The following is a 14,624-nucleotide window of genomic DNA, read 5'->3' on the forward strand; positions in this document are numbered from 1 at the left end:
AGCCACGTAACACTGCAATATACACTCAGTCCAGCAGTCCTACACTTTTGTCATCCCACTGGAAAACTAGGTTCTATCAGATTCTGCAAAATACTTGTTGATTCCAACTATCACTTCCCGACTTCATGAAAATTTCTTCGCTGCAAGCAGAAGTTTCAAGTTAGGGAGCAGGAATAAGTCACTGTGGCTACTGTGGATGAGGAGCCAATTGAAAGCTATGTTGAGGTACAATGTTCAACTTACACCACACTATGAGCTCATCTGAAACTCCAACAACTTGTCAGCCGTACACCACCTCCTCCGACGAACTCACAAACTCGGGCAGCGAGTTTCCGCACTCGTCTCGGCACTGACCTCTGGTGCGGGGGTGCCGTTCTTCTGAGGGTGGAGGCTCGATCTTCGGGATCATCTCCCACAGCTCATTGTAGATTGCAGGGAGACCTCGCTAACGTCTGCGCTTCTATACGTGTTACAGAATTTGGTGTGGCATCGCAATCTCTGGACGGTACTGCGGGGTCCAGTTACGGTTCTGCCCTTTTCCAAATAATCTACGAGGATTATTCCTCGAGAAACCCAAAAAACATTGTCCTCCACCTTACTGGCTGACAAGACAGTCTCTGCAGTCTTCGTTGCACTTTCGTCAGCCTCTGTTTCCTGACATCTTCAACTTTTGTAGTCCTGTCTTCCTCAGTTGCGTGTAATATCACGGTATATTGATAATTTTTACTTATGGACTGTCTGACAGCAACTGAATAAAACACAATTTTCTGCAAGGCATCATCAGTGGCCTGGAATATGTACACATGTTAGCTATTTAATTTACTTTTTTGTCTCTGTGCCTTAGGTTATAAACAGTTCTGGTGGTTGGTATTTCCTATTTAGTAGTAATGTTTTGAACTCTACTTACAGGTTGCATGGACAATTTCTTACATATTACGATCCTGTTGCATTTTTGGTGTTGTTCTTCTTCTTATGAACGCCAATTTGCGGGTTTTTTTCCCCACATTCCACAGCACTATGAACTGAACGCTTGTTTTAGTGCAATGTTTTGGTTTCTGTTGCCGACTGTCAAATGTTTTTGCCAAAGATCGAATGTTATTGCCAAACTTATGAGTGTAATTATTGAAATATCTGTGGTCTGTTCGTGTATGTGTGTGTGTGTGTGTGTGTGTGTGTGTGTGTGTGTGTCCAGATGGTGTGGGGAAGTGTTTTTTTGTTTTATGTTATCATTTCCTTTATTAAGTGTAGTAGGGAGCATGTGCTGATGTGTGTTTGTTTATTTATCACATATTTGTTTTCTGCTATGGCTTTCAGGATGTGGAAGTTTTCTTGCATTTGTATAAGATGTTTGTCATGGTTGCTTATTCTCATTATTTCCATTTCTTGTTTCATGTTTGTAGGATGATGGTTATAGTGTTTCAAATGCTCTGCAAATGTGGAATGGTTTGTTTCATACTTCCAACATCTGATATGTTCTCTATATCTTGTTTCAAAATTCCTGCATGGCATGCCTATGTATTAATTGTGTTTTATTCAGTTGTCAGACAGTCCATAAGTAAAAATTATCAATATACCGTAACTCTGTTCACTGTTTTAACTGGAGTTTTGACTCCGGTGTGTCATGGTGGATCCAGGTTTCATCAGAGGTCACAAAACGGCACAAAAAGTCTTGCGAATCGCCATTAAACACTGCCACACATTCTGTCAAAATACTGCGGTGGACGTGCTTCCGGCAGACCGAGCAGTCGCAGCACCCACCTCGCACACAGCTTCTTCGTAGCCAGTTTTCTGCACGGTGTATAGTGCACTCGCTCAGTCGAGATGCCTACAGTCTTGGCAATATCCCAAATTTTTATCCGGCGATCTTTCTGGCATTACTGTATTGTAGATTTTTTCAGTGGTTTCCTCTGTAGTAACCTTCACCGGACGGCTGTAGCGTGCTTCGTCTTCGGTGCTTGTCCGACCACATTTAAATTCGTTAATCCAAAAGTAAACTGCTTTCAGAGACAGTGCAGAGTCTGTGGAAACTTCACTAACTCTGTTTTCATTTGTGCTGCAGTCTAACCCTTCAAATGAAAATGTTTAATAGCAGCACGAAACTCCATTTTCGATAGCAGTCAACGTACTGACAATTTAGACAACTGCCGACAATGAAGTGTACACAGTACATTGTCGAAATTCTTTCTAGGATCTTTGAATACTCAGGCTTACCATCTGTGAAAGTGCAATAAAAGTGTTCAATTCTTTCACAGTAATTTATCAGACTTACAAGACCACCCTCATACATTGTGCAGAATGCAGTAATATAAAATAGAATATTCTGTATGTTCCTGTCTAACCACCACCTCAGAAACTGGGACATTCTGAAAACACTCCACAAAGTTTTTGAAACGATCGTCAGGCTATGCTGTAGATCAGTCACCACAGCTGGTTTTCCTCCACTCGTTGACTTTGTGAAGTAATAACCAGACTATAACATTGGAACACAAAACAATATCCCAAGAAAAGGGAAGAAAGCACTCATCAATGCGAATATTGTTTTCAACTGAATCAACCCAGCCAGCTATAGGGGCCTGCAGTGTGACGTGGTGCAACTTGGCGTTTTCCACGTCGACAAACGTTGCCAGAGGTGAATGAAGTGAAAAGTGCCGGATAGAAGTCCTAGGATTCGCCAGCAATCGAACCTGAGATATTCGGATTTGTAGTTCGGCACTGTACCACTGAGCCGAAATACTATCGTACTGCGAGACATGCCATATGAGAAAAAAAATTATAAAAACCAGTACCTAAACCTCACATTCCGTGACAGCTAAATCGACGATTACCAATCTCACACTCTCTGTGTCAAAAACGAAAGTTACTCCATTCGCATCTTCTGCCAAACGAGTCATCAGAATTAGCAATTCTCGTCAGCTACCGTATAGTACCACCTCATTGGCTTACAAACAACAATGCTGTCATCAACGAGCAACGGAGGAGTCACAGCCAATGTGCCCTTCAGCCGAAACTGATATTCGAAAGCAAATAAGTGGACGAAAGATGGAAGTAATGCGTACAAAAATCCTGCAAGAAGCCAGCAGAGATAAAGGATCTTGAAAACAAAAATAGCATAGTATAGCATAGCATCTGACCAGCTCAGGTTTCCCCTCTTAAAAGAAGAGTTCTTAAGGCTGTAAGAGAATTAAAGGATGTGACGAAGTACGTGAAGACACGATAGCGTCTAAGTGATCAGGTGATGAAACACACAACTATATTTTTAAGCTGATCATTGAAATATCTGAAAATAGGGAAATTCTGGAAGATTCATGCTTCTTAATCTCAGTAAAGAAAAAACCTGGAGCTCTAATGTGAAGAAGATCACAGTCTGAGTCTATTGACACAACCTAAAAAAATATGGATAAGAATGATTTACAAGGTGAACATTAACAAAACTGCAGGAACGGATTCATGACTGAAAATGGAGGAAAAAACATCCTACGAACATTTTCTGGAAATGGCCGGTGTCTGTGCAACGACAACAGATCGGCCCAGAACACGGTACAGAGCTGCATCGCATCCACGTCACGACAGATGTTCAAAGTGGCCTCCACACGATGCAATGCACATATTTGCGTCACATCGCAGATTGCCACACTCTTTTGCACGTTCCGGCATCCCTCCGAATAGTGTCACAGGCGTCGCGAACGTGCTTTCGAAAAGTCCGCGCATCGGGAACTGGTTCAGCATATAGAATGCTTTTCAGATTCCCCAACAGGTAAAAATCCTGGGCATTTAAGTCCAACGATCTAGTAGGCCACGCTACAACACCTCTGTGTCCTACCCACCGTCCAGGAAAGATGACGCCAAGGAGTAAATGAGCTATTCTCTCGTACTGCCAGAGGCACATTCCCGAGCAGGACAGGCAGAGTATTCCACAGGAACTCCAGGTACGAGGTGTTGTGGAAGGATAACCGGCCCAAATATGTGGTCCCCGAAATCCCTGACATGTCGACGCTGACCTGTTGTCGATGAGACACATCGACCATTCCCCGACGATTGTCTCTGGTCCACAGATGACGATAACGTAGACTGACGATACCAGTTCCGATAGAGGTTGCTTCGTCGGTAAAGAAGCGAACGCAGTCAGCTCTGCAATCGAGAGGCTGCAAGTTGGCACCCCAGCACCATCCCTGCGAATGGCAGCTTAAAGTCTGCCAGACAAGATCACCCAGAGCGTGTAGGCTAGCAGCCCTCTCGCTCCTCGCAATGGTGCGGGCAGGCCTGCCACACCTACAGTGGCAATTTCGGGGTTGGGTTGTTTGGGGAAGGAGACCAGACAGCAAGGTCATCGGTCTCATCGGATTAGGGAAGGACGGAGAAGGAAGTCGACCGTGCCCTTTCAAAGGAACCATCCCGGCATTTGCCTGGAGCGATTTAGGGAAATCACGGAAAACCTGAATCAGGATGGCTGGACGCGGGATTGAACCATCGTCCTCCCGAATGCGAGTCCAGTGTGTTACCCACTGCGCCACCTCACTCAGTGGCAGTTTCGGTGAGCCAGTCGGCTGCCGATATCCGTCACCTGGAGGTCGTCGTGATTGGCCTGCGACTTAAACAATTGTCGTTCTCTCTGGTTCTAGACAGGGACAGAATGGCAATACAGCTGCCCCTTTGAGCCTCCGGGCTCATTTATACGTCTCTTCCTTATGCCACTGACCAAGATCCTCTGGAAGGGACGGGAGGGGTACTCTTTAACAATTACGACATCAGCTTTCCTCAGCCCTACACGCAGAATGTTGGCTGGAATACTCTCTTTCAAATTCTGAAGGTGGCAGGGGTAAAATACTGGGAGCGAAAGGCTATTTATAATTTGTACAGAAAGCAGATGGCAGTTATAAGAGTCGAGGGACATGAAAGGGAAGCAGTCGTTGGGAAGGGAGTGAGACAGGGTTGTAGCCTCTCCCCGATGCTATTCAATCTGTATATTCAGCAAGCACTAAAGGAAACGAAAGAAAATCCACGGAGAAGAAATAAAAACTTTGAGATTCACCGATGACATTGTAATTCTGTCAGAGACAGCAAAGGACTTGGAAGAGCAGTTGAACGGAATGGACAGTGTCTTGAAAGGAGGGTATAAGATGAACATCAACAAAAGCAAAACGAGGATAATGGAATGTAGTCGAATTAAGCTGGGTGATGCTGAGGGAATTAGATTAGGAAATGAGACACTTAAAGTAGTAAAGGAGTTTTGGTATTGGGGGAGCAAAATAACTGATGATGGTCGAAGTAGAGAAGATATAAAATGTAGACTGGCAATGGCAAGGAAAGCGTTTCTGAAGAAGAAAAATTTGTTAGCATCGAGTATAGATTTAAGTGTCAGGAAGTCGTTTCTGAAAGTATTTGTATGGAGTGTAGCCATGTATGGAAGTGAAACATGGATGATAAATAGTTTAGACAAGAAGAGAATAGAAGCTACTGAAATGTGGTGCTACAGAAGAATGCTGAAGATTAGATGGGTAGATCACATAACTAATGAGGAGGTATTGAATAGAATTGGGGAGAAGAGGAGTTTGTGGTACAACTTGACTAGAAGAAGGGATCGGTTGGTAGGACACATTCTGAGGCATCGAGGGATCACCAATTTAGTACTGGAGGGCAGCGGGGAGGGTAAAAATTGTAGAGGGAGACCAAGAGATGAATACACTAAGCAGATTCCGAACGATGTAGGGTGCAATAGGTACTTGGAGATGAAGAAGCTTGCACAGGATAGAGTAGCATGGAGAGCTGCATCAAACCAGTCTCAGGACTGAAGACCACAACAGCAACACGCAGGTCCCTAAGCGCTGTTGTAACTGCACCACACGCATTCTTCAAAATGTGTCAGTGCCCTGTACTGGCTCGATTAGTTCACACTTCTACACTGTGCCTGCCAGGCCACATCTGCCTGCCTGCAAGTGGTGCCGTAAACCAATGCCGGTCAACTGCTCTACCGGTAACTCTTGTGTCGGCACATCCACAGCGTGTGCCCTCTTCCGCCTTACCCAGAAACACAGTATGCAAAAGCCTGCTACAAACATGCCACAACTGGTGGCCAATACACTCACCACAATATTTTGTGCTCCAATTCTTCCCGGAAATGTTGTACAATGTTGCCACATTTGTTACGTCAAAATTCCCCCTTGCTGAGACTATTAACCTGTCCGAGGGCTGCAAAAGCTAGGCACTGAGTGAGTTGTTTAAACAGATTAAATCCCGAACAGATAATACCGTGAGATCCTTCTGGCCAATACCACATATATCATGACAGTGTCATTATATTTGAGTCCGAGAGCGTACGAAATTCTGTCACGACTGCCGCCTCACAAGTTGTGCCATTTTTGATCGTCCAACTTTCCCGAAGCTCGAGTTTTTTCTCAACCCTACAGGTCTGCCTCATTCGTAGCAATTCAGTTGTACAGTTTCCACCGTAAATATGGAATATGTCAGTATCGTATTTTCGTCTTTACTGTCTTATTAAGTGTATTTTATGTTTGAAATTTTACCACTCGTGTACTACTTTGAGCCCTATCGCAGGTACGTACAAACTGTGACTTTTGTATTCTCGTATTCGGAGGTGGGATTTCGAGAGACTGTAACACTCTAAGCCTTTCCTCTCTGCTGAGGCACAAACGTTGACACAAGTAGGAGTAGCATTTACTGCGGCTAGTTCACGGTCGATGTATAGTTTCTCTGCTCACAATTGACTGAAATAACATCGTGGGAATATCCTCACACTTCCGATGGCCTGTAAATGTCAGTTAATGGCAGCGAGAGCGAGAGAGTGCACAGGAAGTTGGCTTGTTTCAATAGTAAAAATGTACTGAAGAGAGAAAGTAGAAAATAAAAGATTTTTCTATCAACAATGAGACTTAGGCAGTTCGCTGCTCAGCACACACAAGAAGTTACTGAGTGGCAGGCAGTTTACCTCCTGGGCCTGTCTCCGACTCAGCACCTCTTCCCAGGTGAATAGTTTCTTCTTTAATGTAGCCCTACCTGTCTTATGACAGGTATCGTGTCCTCTTCCTTTATCTGCTTGTACGCTTGTCCTCTTCCAATGTCATCCATCATTACAGTTCTCTTCCTACCACTTCTACTCTTTCCTTCCACTTTTCCCTCTATAATTATACGCAGCAGGCAATTGTTACGCAGTATGTACCCCGGAAAAGATTTTTTTCCTCTTCCTGATCACTTCCAAATAATCTTCTATTTTCCCCAGTTTTCTTCATTCTTTAGTCTGTCTGTCCACTTCAATTTAAGCCTTCTTCTCCACAGCCACATTTAAAAACTTTCTAAATATTTTTCTTCTTCCTTTTTAACTGTCTGTGATTTACTGCTATATAACACTATACTCTACACATAACATGCAGAAAATCCTTTCCTCGGCTCATTGGAATTCTTCTAGATGTTAGTAACTGTTTCACCTTTTCAAATGCTCTCTTTCTCATAGAGTCCTGTTCCTTATTTCTTCTGTACAGGTTCCATTCTGTCTTTAAACTTCCCAGGCACACAAATGAGTTTTTGTGTTTTATCCTTTTTCCATCTAGTAATATGTTTAATGGATCTTCCTTCTAGTTTTTTCTCTTCACTTCATAGTCCGCCCCCGGTAGCTGAGTGGTCAGCGTGACGGAATGTCAATCCTAAGGGCCCGGGTTCGATTCCCGGCTGGATCGGAGATTTTCTCCGCTCAGGGACTGGGTGTTGTGTTGTCCTAATCATCATCTTTTCATCCCCATCGACGCGCAGGTCGCCGAAGTGGCGTCAACTCGAAAGACTTGCACCAGGCGAACGGTCTACCCGACGGGAGGCCCTAGCCACACGACATTTCATTTCATTTTCTTCACTTCATACATGTGATAAATCGTAAAAATGTAGAATCAGTCATTTTACATTCACATTGCAAATTAATTTGTAAATATGGTTACACACTGAACATTTAAAAAAAAAAAATTTTTTTCACTCAGCAATTCCTACCCACCATCTTTTACACACAACAATAACAACAACAACAACAATAATAATAATAATAATAATAATTCTATGGAAAATAAAAAGTTATCGAGGGCAAACTTTTTTTCAGTTTGTTTTAAAGTTTTACTGGACATCTGTCAGACATTTTATATTGCTAGATAAGTCATCAAAAATTTTAGTTGCAGCATTGTGTACCCTTTTTTCGTGCTAAAGACAACTTTGGAGTAATGAATGCCATTTTTCCTTCTGATATTGTAATTATGTACATCATTGTTCCTTTAGATTTGTAAACGATTACTTAAAACAAACTTCGTGGGGGAATAAATGTACTGTGAAGCAGTTATCAGAATGCCCAACTCCTTAAACGGATGTCTATAAGATGATCACAGGTGAGCACCACATATTCTTACAGCACATTTTTGTGGAATGAAGATTTTCTTTATTAAAGATGAATGAATGCAAAATATGTAAACATCCTTATTTGTCTCTTCCCAAGCTCTGCAATGATCCTGAGTGCAAATATGATTGAACTAAGTTGTTTCAAGAGTTCCAAAATGTGCTTTTTCCAATTTAAATTGTTATCTGTATCAACACCTAAGAATTTTGAACTTTCCGCCCATTAATTATTTCCTCGCTATGTGTTACATTTATTATTGGTGTAGTACCCCTAAATGTGCATAAATGAACACATTGTGCCTATTTACAATTATGGGTGAGACCATTAGCAGAAAACCAGTCAATGATATTTTTAAGAACATTGTTTACTGTTTGCTCCGTTGCTGTATGTGTGTTTGTACTGATTACAGTACTAGTGTTCTCAACAAAAAGAACTAATTCTGCTTGTTGTACATTAGATGGAAAATTGTTAACATATATGAGGAACAATAGTGGACTTAGACTGAGCCTTGGGGAACCCCATACATTATTCCTCCCAAGTAAGAATAATGTCCCCAAACTAGATTGGTTCAATTATTAAGTGCACCTTTTAGTTACATATGACATTATACACTGTTGCCTATACCATCAGCCCAATAAAACTTCAGTTTATCTAGGAGAATATTGTGATTTACACTGTCAAATGCCTTAGACAGGTCGCAGGATATACCAACCAGCACCACTTTGTTATTTAATGCTTGTAAAACTTAGTGAGTGAACACATACATGGCATTCTCACAAGAGTGACCCTTCTAAAAGGAAAAACTGTTATTTGCTGAGGATATTATTGTTGCTCTGGTGATATACTATCCTAGAAATCAACACATTCCCAAAAATTTTTGAAAATGATGACAGCAGCAAAACAAGTCAGTAGTTATTGACATCTCCCCTATCGCCTTCCTTTAAGAGAGATTTGACAATGGCGTATTTCAATCTCTCTGGAAAAATGCCTTCAGCTAGTGACACATTACATATATTTCAAATAAGGCAGTGCTTATTGCATGGGATCAAATCTTTAGTACTCTATTGGAGACACCACCAAAACCAGACCAGCTTTTGTTTTTGAAAGAATACATCAATTTCTTGATTTCAGAAGGCGAAGTCAGTGGTACATTTACATAATTGAGTTTTATGAGAGTTGCTTTCCTAATATACTGCTGCGACTTTTCTCTTGAACTGTTTGACCCTATATTTTTTACTATACTTAAGAATTAATTATTAAATGTATTTGCTACTTGTAGCCCTTCCATTCAGTTCAATTCTGTTGTCGGAAATATTAATTTCTGACATTATGTTCATGTTCCTTGAATTTTTGATAACTTTTCTTAGTAATTTTGAGTAGTTTTTGTAGTGTGCAACAATTGCAGGGTCTCTACTTGTTCTTTGCAACAGATACATATCCCTTTTCCCTTCACAAGAGGCTTGAATCCCTCTCGTGATCCATGGCTGTTTAATATTCTTTCTGATTTAGCTTATGGAGAATGCTGCACTCGCCCTGAAATGCTCATCTCTTTCGTCTCGCCATACCCTACTCTGTCACTTTTAGCTATGTGTACCTCTCTTCTGATTCATATTGTTATTATTCTGTCAGGGATTTGGCATTGTTAGAGTTTGCTGTGCTGCCAAATAATTTAATCACCCACCGATTTGCAAAATTTGAAGTGTCGTTATTAAGAAATATGTGAACTATATTCTAGTCTTGCGCCTGTAGGATACTGACAGTCAAGTTCACTAAAAACATATATGTGCCAAATACGAAATTATAACATATAAACAAATCAGGCAACGCAAACAAGAAAGGTATTAGGCTATCACTTGCAAATAATTTTCTTTCATACGATAAGAATACTGTTTTCTTTATTATAAGTGGGTTGTCCGATCAAAATTCTTTGTCTAAATCTAGTACTTTTCGATATTATTAACTTTAGCTTTACGGCACATTTCCATCATATTGAACAAGCGACATTGCTGGTTAAAATTCTCCTTAGGATCATTAAATTTTTCATCTACATAATATACTGTCGATTGTTGAGCAGTATTATACCAACAAAGTGATGACTGCTATCATTTTTGGCGTGAATCTCATGAAATATGTACCTCATCTGCATATACACTTGGTTATGTTAGTTTACCAATACCTCTCTTGAGCACAATGATCATTTTCACAGTTCTTTACAGTTATTTATTAGCTGTCATCATTCCTACCTGGACCGCAGCATCCTTGGGATTTGGTGCCTGTTCGTTTATAAGAACAAACGACTCATTCATTTTTTGTAGCACTGGAACTGTGAGAACCAATAAACTATGTCCACTGCTGATAGCATCAACATTCTCGCGCAATAAATTCACCAATTTCTGTATATCGCACATCTCACATTTGTTCTATGTACAGGAGTACAACTGTCAATAACATATATACGCTTCGTAGACTGTTAAGATTCCTCACTAAGATCAACATGTCATCAAAGCAACACAACAGATACGGTTTCCATTACTAATTAGATTCTAAAAACTGTTTACAAAAATATGCGTCATCTTGCGTAGAAATTTGAATCACTTGCAAGCGATCAGCTGATGACAAACGATTATTTTCGTCGCCACCAACGTTGCGTAATATCGCTGCCAATGACAATAGCTTCTTGATATAGTAACCTAATAGTATTAAATATTTGTTTGAGACATAAATCCGATATTACAGTTACTGCACTATAATTTTTGTTTTAAAGCAAGATTATTACAAACACATTTTTCAGACAATTTAATCGACATTCCGCAATGTGGACACGCAGTATCGCTGAATGTGGCTTATGGCGAGTTGCAAACAAACACTGTGTTTAGGACGAATGTCTTTCGGATGTCGCGTCGTGGTGTTGTAAAGGAACAGTTTTACCGTTAACAATGAGTGGCTGTAAGTAATGCAGGAGTTCCTTATTTATGCTATTTAATATTGCGTCAGACATCCGTGTTATGAAGAATTGTATCGTTTACAGCTACTGACCACGCTTCATCAGTGTAGGCGTCACAGCTAAATATTTTTGTTGTAAACGCAGTGATCGTAAACAAAGTTATAAGTAAAAGTGAAAAAAAGTCCCGTGTTTGTATTTATCAGAAAATGAGACGAAGGCCGTTCATCACGTGATATAAATTAACGGCTACGTAAAAGTGCTTACAGTAATAACCACACAAGCCGGGTATCGTTTCCTCTCCCCTCTCTCGTTGTTTATGTTTCTTTTCTTTTTCTTTTAGTTGTGTTTAAAAGAATTCGGTTCGTTTCTCTAGAGACCATCAGTTCGACTTCATAGTTTACTTTTTGTGTTAGCCTCCCCAAATTTGAACAGGTGTTTTTTAATACTGGGTTAGCAGTAAATATGATATTATATCCATCCCTAACGTATAGAATTTGACCGAGAACTGTTTTTTACTTACTAAAAAAACACGTAATAACTGTGCAAGCTGCAGAAATGACATTTTAGCACATTGACTGGCAAAAAAATTTTAAGGAGGGATTGATAAATATGTAAGACCCGTGAAGAGAAAACAAAATAGGATGGTTATTGTAAAAAAACAGAGATAGAGAAATGATAGCGTGAGTTTACAGTAGCTATTATGTTCGATAGAGTAGATTACATCCTATTTTTTCCATAGCAGTGCTAGATTATTTCACTAAATGATTTGCAATGCATCTTACTTACGGAGTATTATTATATTTTTCCCTGGTCTGTCATTGCAATGCCATAACATCTAATCAAAGAACATTGTACAGTAGAGACCAAGAAAATGATGCGGTGCAGTTGTTAAGACACTGACCTCATATTCAGGAGGATGGAATTTCTTCTGTCCAGCCATGGTGATTTAGAGTTGCTTTGGTTTGTCCTAAATCGTTGCAGGCAGATCGCAGTGTCGTTCCTTCAAGGCTGTGACTGATCATCTGTTGTAGAAAGCGTACTTATATATTGTGTATTTATGTATATTTTGTGCTATTTATTTTCTTTGTGTTATCTTGACAAATCTTATAACGTTGTGTCATTATCCCTGTATGAATAAATGAAAAAAAAACCATAGTAAATACACCCTGAAGTAACAGCATGAAATCTTGTTGGTCGACTAATGTTAGTAATCTTTGCTTACGCTGTGATGCCAGTTTAGATACTGAATGTTACTGTTGCAAGCAGTTGTGGGCTTTTTTAATTTTTTTATTAATTTCCCACTTCTTCCCATTCAACTCCTTTATAGTTTTCTGTAGATTTTCTCATGGCTGCTGTTCCTTTAAGGTGCACAAGAATGTAGGTAAACTGCAAAACTTGAAAACTTTTGTCATGCTCAGCTCATTTCCTGAAGGTGGAGCAGAATACTATGTAGACAAATTATTGCATTCTTTTCTGAACGTAGAATGCAATTATGGCAGGGCGTACTGAAGGAGACATGGCCCAAAGTGTTGGCCATGTATTATAGGACTGTACTCTGTCCTTAATCTCTTATGTGGAATAAAGAGGAATATTCCACACAGTCTGTGAGTTTGACCACTGACGTAGTAAACATGTGAAACATGCCATATACAACATGGTGATTATAATGTGACATTGGTGGCAATTTTTTCAAATGGTGTAAGTTACAGGTCAGTCTGACACCATAAACAAGCGTTTTTAGTTCACATTTGTTGGCTTCAGCAACTGACAGCCAAATTGTCACCTTCCAACCTGAATCTATACCTCGAGGTAAGATACAGATCAATCTGTCGCCACAACCAGTTTTTCTTCTTCTTCTTTTTTTTTTTTACTTCATATACATCAGCTTCATCAACTAACAACAAAACTCTACATATATGCACCAAAAGGTAACGTGACAGCATCTATTATTTGTCACAGGTCAAAGCTGGCAGCTCACACTGAATATTTCCCTTGACTCTCGTCTGTGCAAGTTATTTCTATCGTAGCAGTTCGAATGACAGTGAGTCTTTGCTTGGCATAGCTTGTTGTTTTGTGTCTCCAGTAACTCATTCTCCCATTCACATGTGAACTGATAACATGACAGCATCCACTAAGACATGAAATAATAGCATGTAGGCCTAGTGGAATAGCAGAATCCTTATTTGTGTATGGGTCTCCATCATCTGCCTGTAGGTCACATTCCCACGAGTTTCTGGTTGCCCTAGTATCCAGCAGACAATATCACTTTGCCTAGCCCCTGTAGCATAAAAAGGTTGTACTAGGATTGCAGAACCTCCCGCCTCAGTCACCTCACTCATGCCATTGCATTCAGGGTCACGTAGAGCTGTGCCTCAAACACTAAATTTACTGAGTATATACTCATCCCCCTGGTGTAGGAGTACTAGCGTCTTTGATTAGTAATCAAAATGTCATTGGTCCCAGGTTCAAACCCTACCACTGCTTAAATTTAGAATAAAAATCATCAGCAATGATGGCAGAAGACTTTCGGCACAGGACGTCACCGTCATTCAGCCACTGGCCTTGTCAAAGATGGCGAAGGAGTGGACAGAGGTTCAGGGCACTCTCTTGCCCTTGCGGTGGGAAACTGCCGCTAAAGGTCAAAGAATCAGCAATGATCAACACCATGAGGATGCAGAAGGCAATGTAAACCACTGCATTAAAGACACAATATGTACACAGGACATGTTGCTTGTAATTGAAAAAAGCGTCATAATAATCTCTCCATTGGCAAAAGATTCTGGACTATTCCCCCATTGGGATCTCTGCGAGGGGACTACCAAGGTGGAGGTGACCACGGGAAAAAGATTGTTTGTTTGTGGGATTGAAGGGACCAGACTGCTAGGGGAAAAAGATTGAATAAGCAAGAGTCAGGGTGTGGACTGTCGGGAGTTAGAACATGGTAGGGAAGCTAGAAAATGTGAAAAGGGAAAGACTAAAGCTCAGTCGAGACATAGTCAGGGTCATTGAAGTGAAATGGAAAGGAGACAAGGATTTCTGATCATATGAATATAGGGTAAGATCAGCAGCAGCAGCAGAAAATGGTAAAACCACGTTAGGATTTGTCGTGGATAGGAGGCTAGGGGAGAGAGTGAGATATTGTGAACAGTTCAATGATAGAATCGTTCTCATCTGAATCGACAACGAACAAACACCGAGGGCGATAGCTCAGATACACTTGCTGATGTTGCAAGCTGAAGACGAAGAGGCAGAGAAAGTATATGAGGATATTGAACACATAATTCGGTACATAAATTG

General features: G+C 40.7%; 2 protein-coding genes across 3 annotated transcripts in view; one reads left to right on the top strand and one right to left on the bottom strand.

Moving 5' to 3' along the window:
- Nucleotides 1–10,966, bottom strand: part of LOC124552655 (serine/threonine-protein kinase 11-interacting protein) — a 277,366-nt gene extending 266,400 nt beyond the window's left edge. The window contains exon 1 of the mRNA XM_047126981.1: nt 10,627–10,966. Coding sequence (XP_046982937.1) covers nt 10,627–10,791 — 165 coding nt within the window. The 5' untranslated portion in view covers nt 10,792–10,966. The remainder of the gene's footprint in view (nt 1–10,626) is intronic.
- Nucleotides 10,967–11,195: 229 nt separating this feature from the next.
- Nucleotides 11,196–14,624, top strand: part of LOC124552239 (PHD finger protein 14) — a 183,044-nt gene continuing 179,615 nt past the window's right edge. For both annotated transcript variants that reach the window (XM_047126521.1, XM_047126522.1), the window contains exon 1: nt 11,196–11,329. In XM_047126521.1, coding sequence (XP_046982477.1) covers nt 11,320–11,329 — 10 coding nt within the window. In that variant the 5' untranslated portion in view covers nt 11,196–11,319. The remainder of the gene's footprint in view (nt 11,330–14,624) is intronic.

Source organism: Schistocerca americana, chromosome 10 (genome assembly GCF_021461395.2).
Source record: "Schistocerca americana isolate TAMUIC-IGC-003095 chromosome 10, iqSchAmer2.1, whole genome shotgun sequence".
NCBI classification, from domain to species: domain Eukaryota; kingdom Metazoa; phylum Arthropoda; class Insecta; order Orthoptera; family Acrididae; genus Schistocerca; species Schistocerca americana.